A 19,162-nucleotide genomic window follows, 5' to 3' on the forward strand; every position below is an offset into this window, starting at 1 on the left:
TTCTAAGATAGAGTCTTACAGCTCCAGATTGCAACATATTTTGGGCCTTCCATCATAGCTGGGATTATAGGTTCAAACATCACATTCAACTCCTTCTGTTAAGATGGAATCATGCAGATATTTCTGCCTGTGGCTAGCCAGATATAATCCATCTGATCTAATCCTTAATGAAGCTGACTACTGTGTGCCATTGCACTCAGCTATGGATTGAGAAGGACGTCTCACTAACTTTTTGTCCTTGAATCACAATCCTTCAATGCTTAGCTTCCCAAGTAGTTAGGATTACAGGCTTGAGTCACCAGTAACCAGCTGTCTGAAACTATTTTTTTTATTTTTTAAAAAGTTTTTTTATTGTGAAAATACTGTACAGAGGGGTTACAATTACATGAGCAAGGTAATAAATACATTTCTTATCAAGCATTGTTGCCTCCTCTTTTTTTCCTCTACCATTCCTGCCTTCCCATCTCCACGACTACACTCCCCCCACCCCCGCCAAAGTTGTAAAGTTCATTTTTCAACATAGCATTTCATACATCTCATTGTTGCAATGGGTCCAATTGTATCCCTATTTAAACAATTTGTTTTTTTTCCTTCCCCTCCCCAAATTATACCAACATCAAATACAGTAAAAACAGGGGTTATACCGTGGGGGAGGGACATACAAAGCAACAAAATAGTCACCTTATAAATATATTAGAAACAATAGCAAGAAAGAAAAAAACCACTTGTGTCCTTATCTTGCGGTTCATTTCGCCTAACATCATCTTATCAGAGCTTTTCCACTTGTCTCAGACATATACTAGTTATTGCAAATAAGGAAAACCATGGAACCTGTGTTTCTTTGGGCCTGGCTTACTTCACTTAATATAATTTTATTAAGCAACTCTACATGTTGATATATAGTCCTTAAGATAATCAGACTTCAATCCTACTAGGTCGACCACATATACTAGTTGTGTTATTCTGGGAAGTTTCCACCATTATGTAAAAGAGAGGTAATAAACACTTATCATCATGAAATTATTGGAGAATTAGGTAAGATAATGTCTGTATATCCCTTAATACAATATCTCACTCATAGTAAGCTATAAGTGCTAGTTGTCGCTATTATTATGATTTTTCTGTATCATCATTACTTCCCCCCTTTTTTGTTTTTTGGTCAGCCATGGGCCTTGAACTCTGGGCATGGGTGCTATCCCTCATCTCTTCAGTCAAGGCGAGCCCTCTACCACTTGAGCCACAGCGCCACTTCTGGTTTTTTAGTGGTTTATTGAAGATAAGAGTCTCATGAACTTTCCTGCCCAAGCTGGTTTTGAACAGTGATCCTCAGATCTCAGCCTCCGAGGAGTAGCTAGAATTACGGGCATGAGTCACTAGTGCCTGGCTAACCTCCCTTTGAAATTTCATGTATAAAGGTAGAATGGTGAGAAAATAGAAGCAGAAATCATTGTCCACGCCGAGCTACCTACATACATACCTCTCTTTCCTTCAAGTAAGCAAAGATATCCTTAGCATATTCTAAGTTGAAAAATAAATCATTATTATCATTTTCAATAGCTTCCAGTTCACTTTTCTGCCAAAAAATGTCAACAAAAAGACATATTAGGAGGAGGCCAAGGAAAGCTTAGCTTATACATATGAAGAATGACTCTTTTCTCCCCAGTCTTATTCTACTAAGACTCCTTAAGCCTCATGTATCAGAGAGCACCCCATGACCCTCCATTCATTATATTGCTGAGTGATCAAGAAATACCTAGTATTTGAGCACCAGTGGCTCAGACCTATAATATACTAGCTATATTCAGGAGGCTAAGATCTGAGGATCATGGTTCAAATTCACCCCAATCAGGAAAGCCCATGAGACTCTTATCTTGAATTAGCCAGCAAAAAGCCAGAAGTTGAGCTATGGCTCAAGTAGTTGGGTTCTAGACTTGAACAAAAAAGCTAGGGGACACTGATCAGGCTCTGAGTTCAAGCCCCAGTACTGGCATGCACAAAAATGCCTAATATATGACTGTTCTTCCCCAAGAATGAGGCACCCTATTTATATGCAGGCTCAAGCCTAAAAAAAGACATTTTATTATTTCAGATATACTGTACTACCTGGCTGCTTGTGTTTCTTGTTATATTTCATTCAATTCTTTGATTTTAGTAGCCCTTTCTTCTATTCTACAATTTGACCCAGGCTGTTTTGCCTGTAAGAAGAGTATTTATCCTCCTGTTGTTAATTTTCAACCCTTCTTTTTTGTAATTTACAACCTGGAGACCACTTTCTTTAGGAGTTGCCACTGTGACCTTTGCTCATCTTTATTTGGGGTGCAACACTACTGGGGTTTGAACTCAAAGACTCATGCTTGCTATGTAGGGACACCCTCACTTAAGCCACTCTGCTAGTCCCTTTATGTGTTCGTTATTTTCAACATTAAGTTGTCTCTGTATGCACAGGCTAGCCCAGACTGCAATCCTGCTTATGTTTCACCTTGTCACTGAAATGACAGTTGAATGCCACTGTGCCAAGCTACTGGTTGAAAAAGGAGTCTCAATAACTTTTATGTTTGGGGTAGCCTCAAACCATGATCCTCCAATCTCTAAGTGGCTAGGATTACTTGTTTGAGCCACCATGTCCAACAACTTTGCCCATCTTTGACAGAATCCCACTCCAATTCTGATGAAATAACAAAGATATAATATCCCAAATGAAACTAATAACTGATGCAAAATCCAAGTAAACAGCACAATATTCTAGATCATTATAGGTATAAATACTTCATGATTGCTTTAGGTCTATGACTATGCTAATCAAAAAGTCAAAATATTCTCTAAGGCCAGCTTGATATAAGAGAAAAATGCCAAAGAGCCTGGTAAAGTATCCGATATTGTAGGTTAACCTCAGGCTATGAAAGATGAGAAGAGATGATTCTGTATTATCACCACTTACTAAATAAAACTAGAAGTAAACCCCTTAAATAATTATCTTCTCATTATATGGCGGGATCTCTCTTAACTTAATATACACAGCTCAATTGCATAAACAAAACAGCTCAGTAATAGAGCATGTATTTTGCATGTATAAGGCCCTGAGTTCAACACTCAGCACCAAAAACACTATCTCTACTAATGGATATCACCAAGAACACAATTACATTTATATAATTTTGTGGGGGAAGGGGAATAACAAAATGCTGAAACAAGGACACAGGATGACTCATTGCAACAATAATACTCACTTGACACTATGTTGGAAATGAACTTTACAACTTCTGGGGGTAGGGGAGGAGTGAGGGAGGTGGGAGAGGGAAGGGATAGTAGGAGAAAAACAAAGGAGGGTATAACAATGTTCGACAAGAAATGTACTCATTACCTTATTCATGTAACCCCTCTGTACAGCATCTTTACAATAAAATAAAATTTAAAAAATTAAGTTAAAAAATAATAAGTTGATGTTTAACAACAAGTAATAAACAGTACTTTAAAAGAAACTCAAACCATGTGCTGGTGGCTCACGCCTATAATCCTAGCTACTCAGGAGGCTAAATTCTGAGGATCGCAGTTCAAAGCCAGCCTGGGCAGGAAAGTCCACGAGACTCTTATCTCCAACAAACCACCAGAAAACTGGAAGTGGTGCTGTGGCTCAAGTGGTAGAGCACTCGCCTTGAGCTGTAGAGCTGAGGGACAGAGCCCAGCCCAGAGTTCAAGCCCCGCAACCAACAAAAAAAAAAAAAGAAGAAGATGCTCAAGTAGTACCTGTGGCAGAAAATATATATATTAGGATAAAAAAAGAAGACAGATAATTACCTTTTGTGATATTTTCTTGTTCTGAAACGAGAAAGGTTGTTTTGAATTCAATTCACAGGCACTAGTGTTGCTAGTGGTGCTTGGCTTGGCTGCATTGTCCAGCATGCTTGCTTTAGATGAGAAGTCATTGCTCAATGTACATGAGCTATTCTCAACTTCAGGGATCAATTTTTTTAAAAAAGTGTTCTCTTTATGTGTAGAATCATTTTCCAAAGCCAATGGTTGCCTAAGGAATGACTGTTTCTGAGTGACCAATTTTTTACTCATGGCTAATGCCTTTTGAAATAAAACTCTTTTATCACTGATGGCCTTCTGAAAGATTAAGGGCCTTTTGAGGATGTCTTTGTTCTCAAGAATGGGATTCTTATCTAAGGCCAAGGGCTCTTTTAGGGGAGCCCCCTTTTCATTGTTGGATTTGACTTCCAAGGTCAAAGGTTTCTTGAGCTGAGCCTCTGTGTCAGTAATGTGTTCCACAACATCATGCTTCGTAATAGCAAAATGCTTCCTCAGAATCAATGGTTTCTGGAAGGAAAGCTTCTTCTTAGCGCTGGGCTTCTGTAAGGAACAGGGCTTCATCTGGGTAGCCAGCTTGTCAATGCTACCAGAGATACTCAAGTCCAGTGGTTCATTAGGGTACTCATCATTGGTGTTCTCACAGAAAGCTAGCTGCTTCTTTAAGATCTCCTGTTCTTGGTAAGTGGGCTTCTTTAAAGATAATTGCCCCTCTAAGTTTGTTGCTGTTTCAGCAGAGGGCACTTTTTTCCAAAGTAAAAGCTTATTTAAAGGTAAATCATCTTTGATGGTAGAGTTCTCATGAAAAGCCAGCTGCTTTTTCAGGAAGTCATTTTTTGTATCAGTCTTCTCTTGAAAGTTGAATGCCTTCAGAAAACAAGACTCTTCTTTATCAAGATTATGATCGAAAGAAAATGGTTCCTGAACAAAAAGTTTTTCAATTATAGGATTCTCCAGAAAAACCATGGGTTTCTTACTATATGATTCTTCTTCAGTGGTGGTGGTCTGTAACACTGATGGCTTCTTTGAGTGGGACATGCCCTGTAGAGTAGTATTCTCTTTAAATGCAACTGAATCCTGGAAGAGGACTTCCTCTTCAGTTTTAGGCTTCTTCCTAAGTGGTGGCTTCATAAAAAAGGAATGAATTTCTTCAGTAATCATCTCTTTGCAATCTGATGGTCCTTGACAGAAATGCATGTTCTGAGTGGTATACATTTTTGTCTTTGAAGGCATGGTTTCTTTTTGAAAGGAAAATGGTTCCTGAGTATGTGAATTCTCTACAAAGGTGGTAGTCGGCAAAAATAATGGTTTCATGTAGGACACTATCTTTTGAGTGGAGGGTTGTGGTTTCTTAAAAGGTACAGGCTTCTTGATAGGGGCGGCCTCCTCCAGCACACATTTCTTGGTCAGATCCAAAGCCTCCTGTTGATATGAGTTCTCAGTGGGAAACTTCTGTGGACATAAAGTTTTCTCAGAGGTGACTTTATCTTCCTGGTTGGTGTAATTCCCTGGGAATACAAATGACTTTTGGAAAAGGGCATTCTTCTCAGTGTTAGGCCTCCAGAACATTGGCTCCTTAGTGGGTAACTCATCTTCATGGGTGACTTCCCGCATTTCTAGTGGCCTATAGTAGCGCATCTTCCTCCAAGTGTTACGTTTCTTCCTTTTTACAAGTGGTAATGTCTTCATGTGAGTTGTCCTCATGGTAGTATGCTTTTTTTTATAGGTAGTTTGTTTCAGACAAGTGTTGGATTTGTCACTCAAATCTGTTTCTAATGACCATGGCCTCTTAAAGATGCCCACCTGCCCTTGAATGGGTTGTTTCTTCTGCATGAGAGGTGGCTTCTGGAACTCCTCAGTGGTAAGAGGACTTCCTATCTCCTGACATACTAATGATGTATTCGAACAGGATCTCTCCCTCTCAATAGTGTTCTTCTTTTCAGGAGTATAGTTCGTCTTTAAAAATGGCTCTGAGATGAGGGCTGTCTCCTTAATTGTAGATTTCATCTCAAAAGCTGATGATACTGTACAGATGGGATCCTCTTCTAGGCTTATCTTCTGCAAAGCCAGTGATTTCTGCAAGATGGATCCCTGTTGCTCAGTGCTGTGCTCCTCTTGCAATGAAGGTGGTTTCCCAGGAAGGTATTGCTCAATAGGATCCATACTGGAGGCCTTCTCCTTAGAAATGGTATTCTGTAACATCAGTGGAGTCGTTGAATGGACATTTTTATCAGTGGTATTCGTCTTCTTATTTAAAGATAATGACTTCTTAGTGGAAAGTGACTCTTCAATTTTAGCCTCCTTCCCAAAAGTCATTGTTTTTGTCCCAAACTCATTGTCAGTCTCCTCCTTCAAGGATAGTAATTTCTCTAATAGGGACATCTCTGCATCATTTGTGCACTTCTCCACTGCCTTCTTGATAAGGGTTGGTTCCTTGATAGCACATTCCTCTTTAGAAAGGAATGCGTTTTTAATGAGAAATGCTTCTTCAGTGGGTGGTGTTTCAGACTTGCTGGGTATATCCAGACTAAGTGGTTTCTCCATTATGCTTGACATCAAGGTACTAGAATGTACCACTGGTACAGCTTCCAACTTACACCTGTGAATGCAACAATGCCTTTATAAGAAGAATAGAGTTTCTAAGTTCTTACCTACCATACATTATGCTATTATATTAAGTAAAATCATGGAAGGGAAAAGAGACAGAATAGAGTGGAAGAAGGGGAAGGGGTGGGGGAAGGAACCATAACACATCAAGTAAGAAGTGTGCTGCATAGTTTCTATGTCTAAGTTCCAAAAATTTTCTACAATATTTCTCCTGAAATCTATATTATGATTTCTCACATGTGATTATCATCTACATACAAGGGCTTCTATTATAATACTTATCACAATATATGAGCATCTACTTAAGTATCAGTCTTCCTCACTAGTTGCATTTACTCATCTTTATCAGTATCAAGTATATGGTAAAATGTAGATTGAAATTGAATATTGTTTAAAGAGTAATCAGAGAGGCAGCCTGGTAACTAACTTTGGTGACATCTAATCACATTCTCTATAGACTGGACTCTTCAAGACATGTTTCCCAAAGAAGGAAATAAAAATACCAAAATAAAAATCTGTCATATAAGTCAAATACCAGGCTTCATCCTGAAGAGAATTCTATAGCCAATCAAGATTGCCTGCCTAACACATCTGAGGCCCTGAGTTCAAATACTAGTACCATCAAATATTTGATATATATATACATATATACATACACATACATATACACATAATAATTAAATGTGGCCAAATCATTGGAAGACTCTAAGTCAGCATGAGAAGAGAATGAAAGGCAAACAAAATCATAAGTTTGAGCAGCAGCAGCCACAAACAGCATTGAATCATGTGGTTCAGTTTACCCAAATCATCCCAAATTGGTGACAGTACACAGGAGGACTGAGAAGGCAAAGCATTCATTATAAATATATAAATGTGTCTTATAAATACATAAATATGAGTTTTCTTTTTTTTGAAAGTGTCTTGTTATAACACAAAATAAACTTGCAAAGGGAAGGGGTGACATTTTCCAGAAAGAAATTTACTCATTACCTGACTTATTGTAACACCTCTATACAAAAAAGAGTAACAAAGAAACAAAGAAAAAAAATAAAGTTGCACTCATTTTATAACTCAGGCTGTCCTTGAATTTGTGATCCTCCTGCCTCACAACCTCCTAAATGCTAGAATTATAGGCATGTGCTACTGGGCCCAGTAATACACAGTTGCTGTTGAGGATGTTTAAAACATTCTGAAATTAATCACAATATGTGAATGAAATTGTTTTGCAGGAACCAGGTCTTGAACTGTCCAGGTACACTTCCACCTACCAGTCATGCATGACTATATTAGCTGGAGGTAAAAGTCTGCTCTCAGCCCTAGATGGCTGCTTCTCCATCCTTGCTGGGCTTGCAATCTTTCACAAGTTACTGGTGAAGTTTTTTGCTTTGTTGCAAATGTATTATTTTGATTTTTGTTTGTTTTGTTTTGGTTTTTGGTCTTGTTTTTTGTTTTTGTTTTTTTGTTTTTTTTTTGGTCTGGTCATGGGGCCTGAACTCTGGGCCTGGGCGCTGTCCCTCAGCTCTTCAGCTCAAGGCTAGCACTCTACCACTTGAGCCATATCACCACTTCCAGCTTTTTTTTCTGCTTATGTTGTGCTGAGGAATCGAACCCAGGGCCTCATGCATGCAAGGCAAGCGCTCTACCACTGAGCCAACTTCCCAGCCCCGCCAATGTACTATTTTGTAGGTTTTATTTTTTCTCCTGCTGACAGGCCTTCATAGGAATGATTCTATTATTAAATACTCAGTGCAAAGCAAGTATTAATGTGAAATACTTGGACTTGCACTTTCTTGCTCCTCCCTGCATGCACACATGCATAAAGTGTGCTCTCAGTCCAGTCATTTAACTTGCCCTGCTAACTCTCATCCACCTTCTAGAGTGTAAGATAATCTCTTTCAATAAATGGTGCTGAGAAAGCTGATTATCCACTTGCAGGAGGCTGAAACTTGACTCCTATCTCTCACCTTATACAAAAATCACCTGTAAGCCCTGCATTGGTGGTTTACACCTATAATCCTGGCTGATTGGGAGGCTGAAATATGAGGATCATTGTTCAAAGTCAACCAGAGAAGGAAAGTGAATAAGACTTGTATCTCCAATTAACCACCAAAAAGCCAGAGGTGGCTCAAGTGGTAGAGTACTAACCTTAACCGAAAAAGCTAAGGTTCCGCTCCAAGTGAATCAAAGAACTCAAAACTGTAAATGTTTTTTCCCCTAAATTTTATTTATTTATTTTTTTTTTTTTTTGGGTCCGGTCGTGGGGCCTGAACTCTGGGCCTGGGCGCTGTCCCTCAGCTCTTCAGCTCAAGGCTAGCGCTCTACCACTTGAGCCACAGCTCCACTTCCGGCTTTTCTCTTTCTGCTTATGTGGTGCTGAGGAATCGAACCCAGGGCCTCAGGTATGCAAGGCAAGCGCTCTACCACTGAGCCACCTTCCCAGCCCTCCCCTAAATTTTAATCTAAAGGTTTTTTTTTTTAAATTTAAAGTATTTAAAGTCACAGGCAAAGGAAATTAGTTACTAAACAGAGCCCCAATTGCCTCAAAATATGAATAAGAATAGAGAAATGAAAGTACATAAAATTAAAAAGATTCTTTACTGAAAGAGAAACAATTATCAAAACTATGAGACAACCCACAGAATGAGATTCAATAGATAAGGGATTAAGAAAGAAAGTAAATAAACAGCAAAAAGCAGGACTGTAGTGTGGCTCAAATGGTAAATTATCAGCCTAGCAAGTGCAATGTCTTAAGGTCAAACTCTAGTACTAAAAAAAAATGGTGCTCAGTAGTAGTGTTTGCCTAAGATATGCAAGACCTGAGATTCCCTCCCTACCACCAAAAAGAAAAGAAAAATAAGTCTTTTTAATTTGGAATGGCTTTGGTATTACAGAAAACTTGCAAAGATAATAGAATTTCTGTCTACCTGAATAAAGGACCATCTTCATTTTTACAAAATGCTTTAATAGACTCTCATCTGTCACAGAAATCTAGAATTTTGACTGGCTTCTGTTAGAGTGGCATACGGAATATGTAGTATGACACTAAAACTCTTCAAAAAGAGCAATTTCTTGAGACAAATTAAAGAGTGGAGGTGGCAAAAGAGGGGAGAAGCTTGTGGAGCTAATCAGAAATGACCAAGAGAATGCTCTGAGAATAAACAATTAGGCAGAAATGTGGGAGGCAGGTATTAGTGCCCAGCATATTGACAAACTTGGGATTTCTAGGAGGTTGGCATTTGTGTAATGAAGGAAAATATATATAAAATAAAGAAGTGAAATAGCTATTACATGAATGGAAAGTGACTTAGGATTTCAAATGGAATTCATATTTATTGATTTATTGCATGATAACAAATTAGATAATTTAGATTTCTAGGAAGATTCAAATTACTGACACTTATTCAAGAGCAATATAAGCCAGGTGCTACCATGTCTGTCAGCTACATAGGAGGCTAAGATCATGGTTTGAAGTCATCCCCAGTCAGAAAAGTCCATAGGACTCCATCTCCAATTAACCAGCATAAAAAGAAAAGGCTGGACTTGAGGTGTGGCTCAAGTGATAAAGTATCAGCTGTGACTAAAACGGCTAAGTAAACCCCAATACAGGTGGAAGATAAGAAGAGGAGGGAGGAGGAAGATGTAAAATAGGCTAAGGGGGGAAGAGAATGAAGAGGAGGAAGAGAAGGAAGAGAGAAGGAAGAGGAGGCGGAACAAGAGGAGGAGAAAGAAGAGGAAAAGGAGATGGAGAAGGGGAGAGGAGGAAGGAGAAAGGAGAGGGGAAAAGGAGGGAAGAGGTGAAGGGGGAGGGGGAGAAGGAGAAAGAGGAGAGAAGGAGGGGGAGAGGAGAGAGAGGAGAGAAGGAAAAGGGGGAAGAAGCAGAAGGAAGAAAGAGAGAAAGGAAAGAAGGAAGGAAGGATGGAAGGAAGGAAGGAAGGAAGGAAGGAAGGAAGGAAGGAAGCAAGGAAGGAAGGAAGGAAGGGAGGGAGGGAGGGAGAGAGGGAGGGAGGGAGGGAGGGAGGGAAAAGAAAGAAATCCAAACAGACTTATAACATATAGAGGAATTCAGTAAACTATCCACAACGAGCCAGATGAGGTGGCTAAAGCCTGTAATCTTAGCTACAAAGTGATCAAGAGATTGTTGTTTTAGGCCAAGTGAAAGGACATTCTTGATACTTTATCTCAACCAATGGCTAGATACCAGGTACAGTAGTGTGCCTGTGTTTTCAGATATAGGAGAGGCACAAAGACTGGGCACAGTGATACACCCCTGTCAGCTCCAGTGACATAGGAAACCAAGAAAAATGATCATGACCTAGGCTGGCATGGGCATAAAGCATAACTCTACCTCAAAAAGAGACCAATGCAAAAAGGGACTAGAGGCTTGGCTCAAGGGGTAGAGTACCTACCTAGCAAGTGCAAGACCCTTAGTTCAATCCCCAGTACTGCAAAATAAAACTCCAAAAACTATCCACAAAGAAAACTACAGGCTCCTCTGGCTTTGCTATTGAATTTTAACAACATTTAAAGAAGAATTAATTTGAGTTCTTCATGAACTCTCTCAAGAAATAGAAAAGGTGGGAACACTTTCCAATTCATTTTTTGTATTATTCTGGTATCAAAACAACACTGATATTGCAAGATAACAAAAAACAGAGCAATACCTCTTGTATAGATGCAAACATTCTCAACAAAATAGTAGCAAACCAAATCCAGAAACATATATAAAGGATTAACCATCATAACCAACTGGGATTTATCCAGAAATGCAACTTACTTTAACATCCAAAACAATTCGTATTCTATACTATACTATATTAAAAGAATAATTTTAAGATCATTATCAATAGATCCAGAAAAGTAATTTGACAAAATTGAATGTGCCCCAGGTGCTGATAGCTCATGCCTGTAATCCTAGCTATTCAGGAGGCTGAAATCTGAAGATCATCAGTTCAAAGCCAGCCCAGGCAGGAATGTCTGTGAGACCCTTATCTCTACTTAACTACCAGAAAAGCAGAAGTGGTGCTGTGGCTTAAAGCAGTAGAGTGCTTTGAGTTTTGCCTTGAGCAAAAAGAGCTCAGAGACAGCACCCAAGCCCCGAGTTCAAGCCCCATGACTGACAAAAAAAATAAAAATAAATCTAATGCTCTTTCATGATAGAAATCACTCAGAAGTGAGGAATTGAAATAGATGCCCATTATCCTCAACCTGATAAGGGGCATCTCAAAACAAAAACCCAGAAGCTAATATCATACTGTGACAGAATGATGTCTTCTCCTGAAGATCATGGGGAAAAAAAAGTACAGCCAACTCTAGGTATTTCTAACTGAACATAAGGTTCTAGCTAGGGCAATTAGGCAAAAAAAAACATCTCTATGAAAAGTGACAAAATTGTATTAGCAGACAACATCTTATATAGAAAGTTCTACACAAAACTGTTAGGACTAATAGATAACAACAGAATCAGCATGATTCTAAGATACAAGATCAATTTACAAAAATCAAATTTGTTTCTACATACCTGTAACAGACAATCTGCAAATGAAATCGAGAAAACAATTCTATTACCAATAGCATCAAAACAAAATGTTAGAAAAAATTAGATGAAACACATGTAAAATTTATACTCTGCAAAGTACAAAATTTTAAAAGAAATTGAAGATTTTAAGCAACAGAAAGGCATTATATGTTCATAGATTGGAAGATGTAGTATAGTTAGAATGGAAATGCTTCCTAAGTTGACTTACAGATTCAAGATAATTTCTACAAAAACCTAAACTGGTTTATTAGTAAAATTTGACAAGCTGGTTCCAAAATTCATTTCTAAAGTGAAATTGCAAGGAACTCAAAATAGCCAAAACAATCTTGAAAAAGAACTAGAACCAGTTTGTCAGGTCTTTCCCTATTTCAAAACATACTACATACCAGTGCCAGTGGCTCATACCTACAATCCTAGCTACTCAGGAGGCTAAGATCTGAGGATTTCAGTTCAAAGCCAGCTGGAGTGGGAAAGTCCACACGTAGCTTATCTCCAATAAACTACCAAAAAGCTAGAAGTGATGCTGTGTCTCAAAAGACAGAGAACTAGCCATGAGCCAATAAAAGCTCCTGGACAACACCCAGACCCTAAGTTCAGTCCCTAGCACCACACACACACACACACACACACACACACACACACACACACACACACACACACACACACACACACACACACACACACACACACTATAAAACTACAATAGCCAAGACAGAATGGTCCTGCCTTAATGATTATAACTTTTTTTTTTTTGCGGTAGGGGAGTTTGAACTCAAAGTCACATGCATGCTACTGCTCAAGTGGTACAGCAGGCACCCTGTAACTTAAGTCAGACCCCTAGTCCTATAGGCAAAATGATAATGACCTAGAGATAGAAAGAAGAAAAATGAGTCCAGATATAAACTCTTACATTTACAGTGAATTGATTTTTGACATGAATGCCAAGACATTTAATTAATGAGAGAAAAATTAAGCTTCTCTTGAACCATGCCTTTTGTAGGGTGTAGAGGAGAGGCAGACAGACAAATGTAGAAGGAAGAAAGGAGAATATAGTCAAAATATTTTATAAATATGTGTGACAATGGAACAAGGAAGCTTGGTGAGACTGGTTTGAGATTGGGGGTGAGGAAGAGGGAGAATGATAGAAGGAATGATTATGATCATGACATACTATATATATAAATGAACATATTAAAATGAAAACTCTTTAAAATATGTAAAATAAACTCCCTCGTATGACTAATTGACATTAACTTTTAAAAATTGGCAAAAAGAAAAGGAAAAAAACTGAAAGAGAAAAGAAAAAGGAAAAGATCTGAGGACCAAGGTTCCAAGCCAGCTTAGGCAGGAAAGTACATAAGACTCTTATCTCCAATTAACCACTGAAAAGGTAGAAATGGAAATATGGCTCAAATAGTAAAGCACCAACTTTGGGTAAAAAAGCTAAGGAACAGTGCCCTGGCCCTGAGTTCAAGACCCTAATACCTGTGTGGGTATGTGCGCAAACACACACATACACATACACACACACACACACACACACACACACACACACACACACACACATGAGAATAATAATATAAACTGTGATTTCAGCATAATTATGAACAAATTTAAATCTGTGTGTTGTACATTTTATACATTTAAAATGTACATTTTTGAAATGTTTTAAAATTTTAGAGCTGTGAATTGTATGGCATATGAATTATATATCGGTAAACAAGATATAGAACGATTCATGATTATAGCGAGTTCTCAAATGGATAATTTACTAGTTCTAGTACTATCATTACTATCCCCACTAAACCCTAAGTAAAAGGAAGAATGTAACATTAGTGATGGTTTCTCTGGTAAAACTGGAGTAGTAAAATAAATTCAAAGGAAAATAATGTAGAGAATTAAGATCATATATGTATGCAAACCTCAGGCATTCCATTTCAGGAGGAAATCACTTAAGGATACATGCTAACCTTCTGTTTGTTTTCTTTCTGTTGGGTAATTAGTAGGGTATCCTATGGACCTTGCAGCTTTCTTTTCTGGAGTTTCCAACATTGTACTTGACTCTTTGGAAGTCATACTTACCCTGCTATAACCATGTATTTAATCAATTCAAATGCAGATTGCTTAGTCCCTGAAAAATAATTCCTATTAGAATAAGGAAAGAATATATAAAGGTCTCATTCCATTTTCGAATTATTCTTCCAGTAAAAGTTTTCCTAGGGGTAAATTATTTTTCCAATTCTAGATGAAAATACTCAACTCTACTTGCAGAACTTGTGACATTACCTGTAAAGAAGACACATGTTTCTGGCTCATGGAAACAGTAAATTCTCTCCAGTATCAAGAGGCTAAGCTCCCCCAAAGCTTCTAATGGTATAAATAGATTCATACTATCAGTTAGATGCCGAGTTTGTGAAAAGTTAAGCTGCTTCCACACTCCCATGCACAGGCCAACTCAAACAGGGACTGAATTATTAAACAAGAAAAAAAGCTGTTCTTGATGACAACAGTTCTTCCAATATGCACACATATAATAGAATAAGAGAGGACAAGAGAGAGAGCCCTGTAACTACACTTTAACCACACATGTAGGCCCATCCCAGCACCCAGAGTTAATGAAATAGTTACAACTAAGGCTAAGAATACGTAGGAGGAATCCAATGGTGGAAATCCTCTGAACTGCTAATAACTGTTTAACAAAATGAATACCAGGAAGCTGAAACATGTTCTGTCTGGGAAAGGTGGCCAGTGAAATGGGAGGCACACAATGGAGGGAGGAAGAGTAGACAAATACAGTCATTATGTTCAATATACATTATGTAAACATTGAACTTGTAATAAGGGGACAGGGAAAATGGGAGAGAACAGTAGAAGGGGTGATATTGATCAAGTTGCATTATATTTATAAATTACCTTGTAAAACTGAAACTCCTTTGTTCAACTATTTAACAAAATAATAACAAAGAATAAATATATTCTTAATGGGGACCAAATGGTGCCATCTGAGAACTTCTTACTCACCATTTTCTTTTTTTCTTCTTGTCTTTTGCTACCCCAAGAGCCTGTGTGTTCTTAGAACAGTATTTTACAAACTCCTTATTGGCTTTTTTCTTTGACTGAACAGATTGATCTTGAAAAGCCTAGAAAAGAGGGAGGAGATTTGAGGCAAGAAAATGAAGAGAAGCATATAACCCCAATAAGTGGTTCTTACAAGAAAGCTCTAACCCACATCTCCATGCTGGACAGCTTATTTCAGTTTTCCTATGAGTGAAAATCCAAACATCTCATAACCAATGAACAATCAGTACATATTAGATAAACAGCAGCTCTATGTGTTTTCAAGGAATGTAGTTCTGATATCCATGCCAGGCAACTGGCTGGCAAATTCAAAATATGTTCTGATAACTATACATTCTACTTTGACTTTAGAATATATGCAGGGGAGGGGTGCAGAAGGTAATTGCTATCTGAATATACTAAATCAACAAGCTTTTCAAGGCAGAACTCTAGTACAATTCTACCTATGATAAAACCATTCTGTCTCAGGAGCATTTAAACATGAGACTTTAGGGAATTCTACCACAGACTCTAATCATAACTCATTAAATAGTAGGAAAAATCATGGAACTGTGAATAATGTTACTAAAAATAAATTTAAGTTATGCCTTTAAATGAAACAAATGGACCTAACTACATTCCAAATAAATATTATAATCACACTAAATAAAGAAAAGGAAAACAAGGTAAAGGCAAGAAACAACAAATCCAAGTAACTTTTAAACATAGTATTTTACCATATTGCTTCACTCAGGATAGATTTGTAAGAGAGTGGACATAAAATTAAACCTAGAACTACTTTTGTTAGGTTTGTTTAGGATACAAGTATGGATATGGCAATTTTCAAACTCTTAGTTATATGATAGCACCAAGTTAATGTGTTGATATTCTTGGGAATCCAAGTTCTTTCTTGCTGGAATTGAATGAATATACTAATATGAAGTAGGAAATGCAAGAAATATTCTTTAGAACTAACTAGAGCTGTGGAATTCACAAATTCTTCAATAGGGCTGTGTGTGTGTGTGTGTGTGTGTGTGTGTGTGTGTGTGTGTATGTGTGTGTGTGTGTACATATGTGTTATCTCTGTATATAGGTAGAGAGATAAATGATAGACATAAATTTGGACTTAAGTACAAATGTGTATATCTCTATACTTGGTAGTGATATTTAATGTCTGGGAAACAGAGGTACTGACTGAGATCAATCCTACACAATCAAAAAATCTGCCTTGCCCATATTAAGCAACAGCTTGAACTGATAAACATAGTCCTAGACTACAATGATTCCACCAAAGTACTTACCTCCAAAGCAGAGCCACATCTGGAATTTAGCTAAATACAATGTTTCATAGTTTTCATAGTGATCTACAATTTCTTATCTGTTGATCAATCTGCCATCCCAAGAAAACTCCACCAATTGATTCAAATGATAAAGGCAAGAGGAAGAGCACCTCTAGTTTCTGAAATCAGGTCACTGAATGCAAATAAATTCTGCTCTCCACAATCCAGAGAGGGTAAGAGTACAGAAAACTAGGAAGATTCCTCAAGGAAAAGACTGTCAACTTATCTGACCGTTCCTGCTTGTCTCAGATATATACTAGTAATTGCAAATAAGGGAAACCATGGGACCTATGTTTCTTTGGACCTGGCTTACTTCACTTAATATAATCTTTTCCAAGTCTTTCCATTTCCTAACAAATGGGGCAATGTCATTCTTTCTGATGGAGGCATAGAATTCCATTGTGTATATATACCAGATGTTAGGTGAAATGAACCCCAAGATAAGGACTCAAATGTTTTTTCTTTCTTATGATTGTTTCTAATATATTTATAACATGATTTCTTTGTTGCTTTGTATGTCCCTACCCCACAGTATAACCCTTGTTTTCACTGTATTTGATGTTGGTATAATTTGTGGAGGGGAAGGGAAAAAAACAAAATTTTTAAAGAGGGATACAGGTGGACCCATTGCAACAATGAGATGTACAAGATGTTATGTCGAAAAACGAACTTTACAACTTTGGCAGGGCAGGGTCGGAGATGGGAAGGGATGGGAAGGGGAAACAAAGGAGGAGGCAAAAATGCTTGATAAGAAAAGTACTCAGTACCTTGCCCATGTAATTGTAACCTCTCTGTACAATATTTTCACAATAAAAAAAGACTGTCAAAAGCTTGTGCAAAACCATAGTAAATAATTAACCTAGCATACTCACGTTAGTGAGATCCTCAAAAGCTGATCTCTTTTTGATTGTCCTCTGAGGTGAAGAAGATATTTTTGCTTGGCAATTCTCTTCCCTCTGAAAAAGTAAAAGCTATAAATGAATATATTCAATTGTGAACAGCCTTTTTAGGAATTTCTGGTCATCTTCAGAGCTTGGAGAAATGACACAAATCCCAAGTAAGAGGATATATATCATAAACTCCATAAGTTACAACAAAATGATAGTTTAGCACTCAGGGTTCTTATAGATCCCCAGAGGAGACAAAGACTGATGATGGAGATAAGATAATAGCAGAGAATGGAGAGAGAAAGGTCAGCAAATACAGTCATAATATTCAATGTACATATGTGAAATTGGAACTAAGTAACTTAAAGGGATGCACTGGGTTGAGATCAATAGGGGGAAGAATGATGAGAGGAGTGACACTGATCAAGATGCATTGTACTCATAAACTGACAAGCTGAATTGAATCTCCTTTGTACAACTACTTTAAAATGACCTTAAAAGTGAAAAGGCAAGATAAACTTCAGTATAATTCTCAGAAACAAATTCCAAAGATATGGAAACAAAGGACTTTTTTAAGTGTTTCTTACATTAAAGTAGCTTATTTGAGGCATTTCCAATAAAACAATAGTGTCAAGCCTAGATAGGGCTTCAGAATCAGCTATTTACTAGTTGTTGATTATGAACAAGTCACTTAAACTCTGAGCCACAATTTTCTCATCAGTAAAATTGAAACAATAACCTACTTTCCAGTGTACTTAAGGATGAACAAGCAATACTGTTTTTACTGGCACCAGGGGTTTGAACTCAGAGGCCTTAAGGTCATTTGACCTTTTTGTTCATCGTTGGTACTATACCACTTTCTGATAGTTAATCGTAGATGCCTCTCACCCAGCCCAGACTGGCTTCAAAAAGTGGTAGAAAGGCTGCTTAGTAAGCCCAGGGCCTGGAGTTCAAACCCCGTTACTACCAAAAAATGAGTCTGTATAATCTGTAACTGGAGCTGGGTGCCGGTGGTTCATGCCTGTAATCCTAGCTATTCAGGAGGATCCCAGCTTAAAGCCAACTTAGGCAGGAAAGTCAGCGAGACACTTATCTCCAATTAACCACCAGAAAACTGGAAGAGAGCACTAGACTTGAGCGAAAAAGCTCATTGACATTTATCAGGCCATGAGTTCAAGCTTCACAACCGGAAAAGAAAAAAAAAACTATAAATGGGAAGAAATAGGGTTGGGTTTGTTTTTGGCAGTACTGGGGTTTGAATTCAGGGCCTCACCTTTGCTAGGCAAATGATTTATCATTTGAGCCATATCCCTAAGCCTCAGAAATAATTATTTTTAAAAGTATACAATCTGATACGATTATAAACCTCACAGGAAAAAAAATCTGACCCTTCCATGAAGATCATTTTAGTACAACTAAAGTCAAAGTCATTAAAATGTTTATCTTCACTGAGAGAAAACTGACAAGCATTTTTTTTTCTGAGGAGGATGTTGCTAGGTATTGAAGTAGGTAAGTTATAGTGTTAGGCAGTTCTTACATATTCAGTCCAACCAAAGAAATTAGACTGGCCTAATGAAGTTTGCTCTAGGAAATACTGTCTTGATGCTAATTCATCAGTGTTAGCCTAATTCTTATTTTAAAACATATGATGACAAACAGAACATACTGTGAGCTGGGCACCAGTGTCTCATGCTGATAATCCTAGCTACTCAAGAGGCTGAGATCTGAGGATCACGGTTCAAAGCCAGCCCAGGCAAGAAAGTCCATGAGCCTCTTATCTCCAGTGAACCATAGAAAAAGCCAGAAGTGGCGCTGTGGCTTCAGTAATGGAGTGCTAGCCTTGAGCAAAAGGACCTCAGGGACAGCACCCAGGCCCAGAGTTGAAGCCTCAGCACTGGCAAAACAAAAAACAAACAAAACAAGTAAAG

The 19,162-nt window shown here is 37.9% G+C and overlaps 1 protein-coding gene across 1 annotated transcript in view; it reads right to left on the reverse strand.

The window, feature by feature from the left end:
• Ccnb3 (cyclin B3) overlaps window positions 1-19,162 on the reverse strand; it is a 54,399-nt gene that overhangs the window by 16,237 nt on the left and 19,000 nt on the right. Inside the window, exons 3-6 of the mRNA XM_042695266.1 lie at window positions 17,220-17,303; window positions 14,972-15,090; window positions 3,796-6,406; window positions 1,478-1,573 (exon numbers count right to left, since the gene is read on the reverse strand). Of these exons, the coding sequence (XP_042551200.1) occupies window positions 1,478-1,573; window positions 3,796-6,406; window positions 14,972-15,090; window positions 17,220-17,303 (2,910 nt within the window). The remainder of the gene's footprint in view (window positions 1-1,477; window positions 1,574-3,795; window positions 6,407-14,971; window positions 15,091-17,219; window positions 17,304-19,162) is intronic.

This window comes from Dipodomys spectabilis, unplaced genomic scaffold, assembly GCF_019054845.1.
Source record: "Dipodomys spectabilis isolate Male_0828 unplaced genomic scaffold, ASM1905484v1 ptg000180l, whole genome shotgun sequence".
Classification (NCBI taxonomy): Eukaryota; Metazoa; Chordata; class Mammalia; order Rodentia; family Heteromyidae; genus Dipodomys; species Dipodomys spectabilis.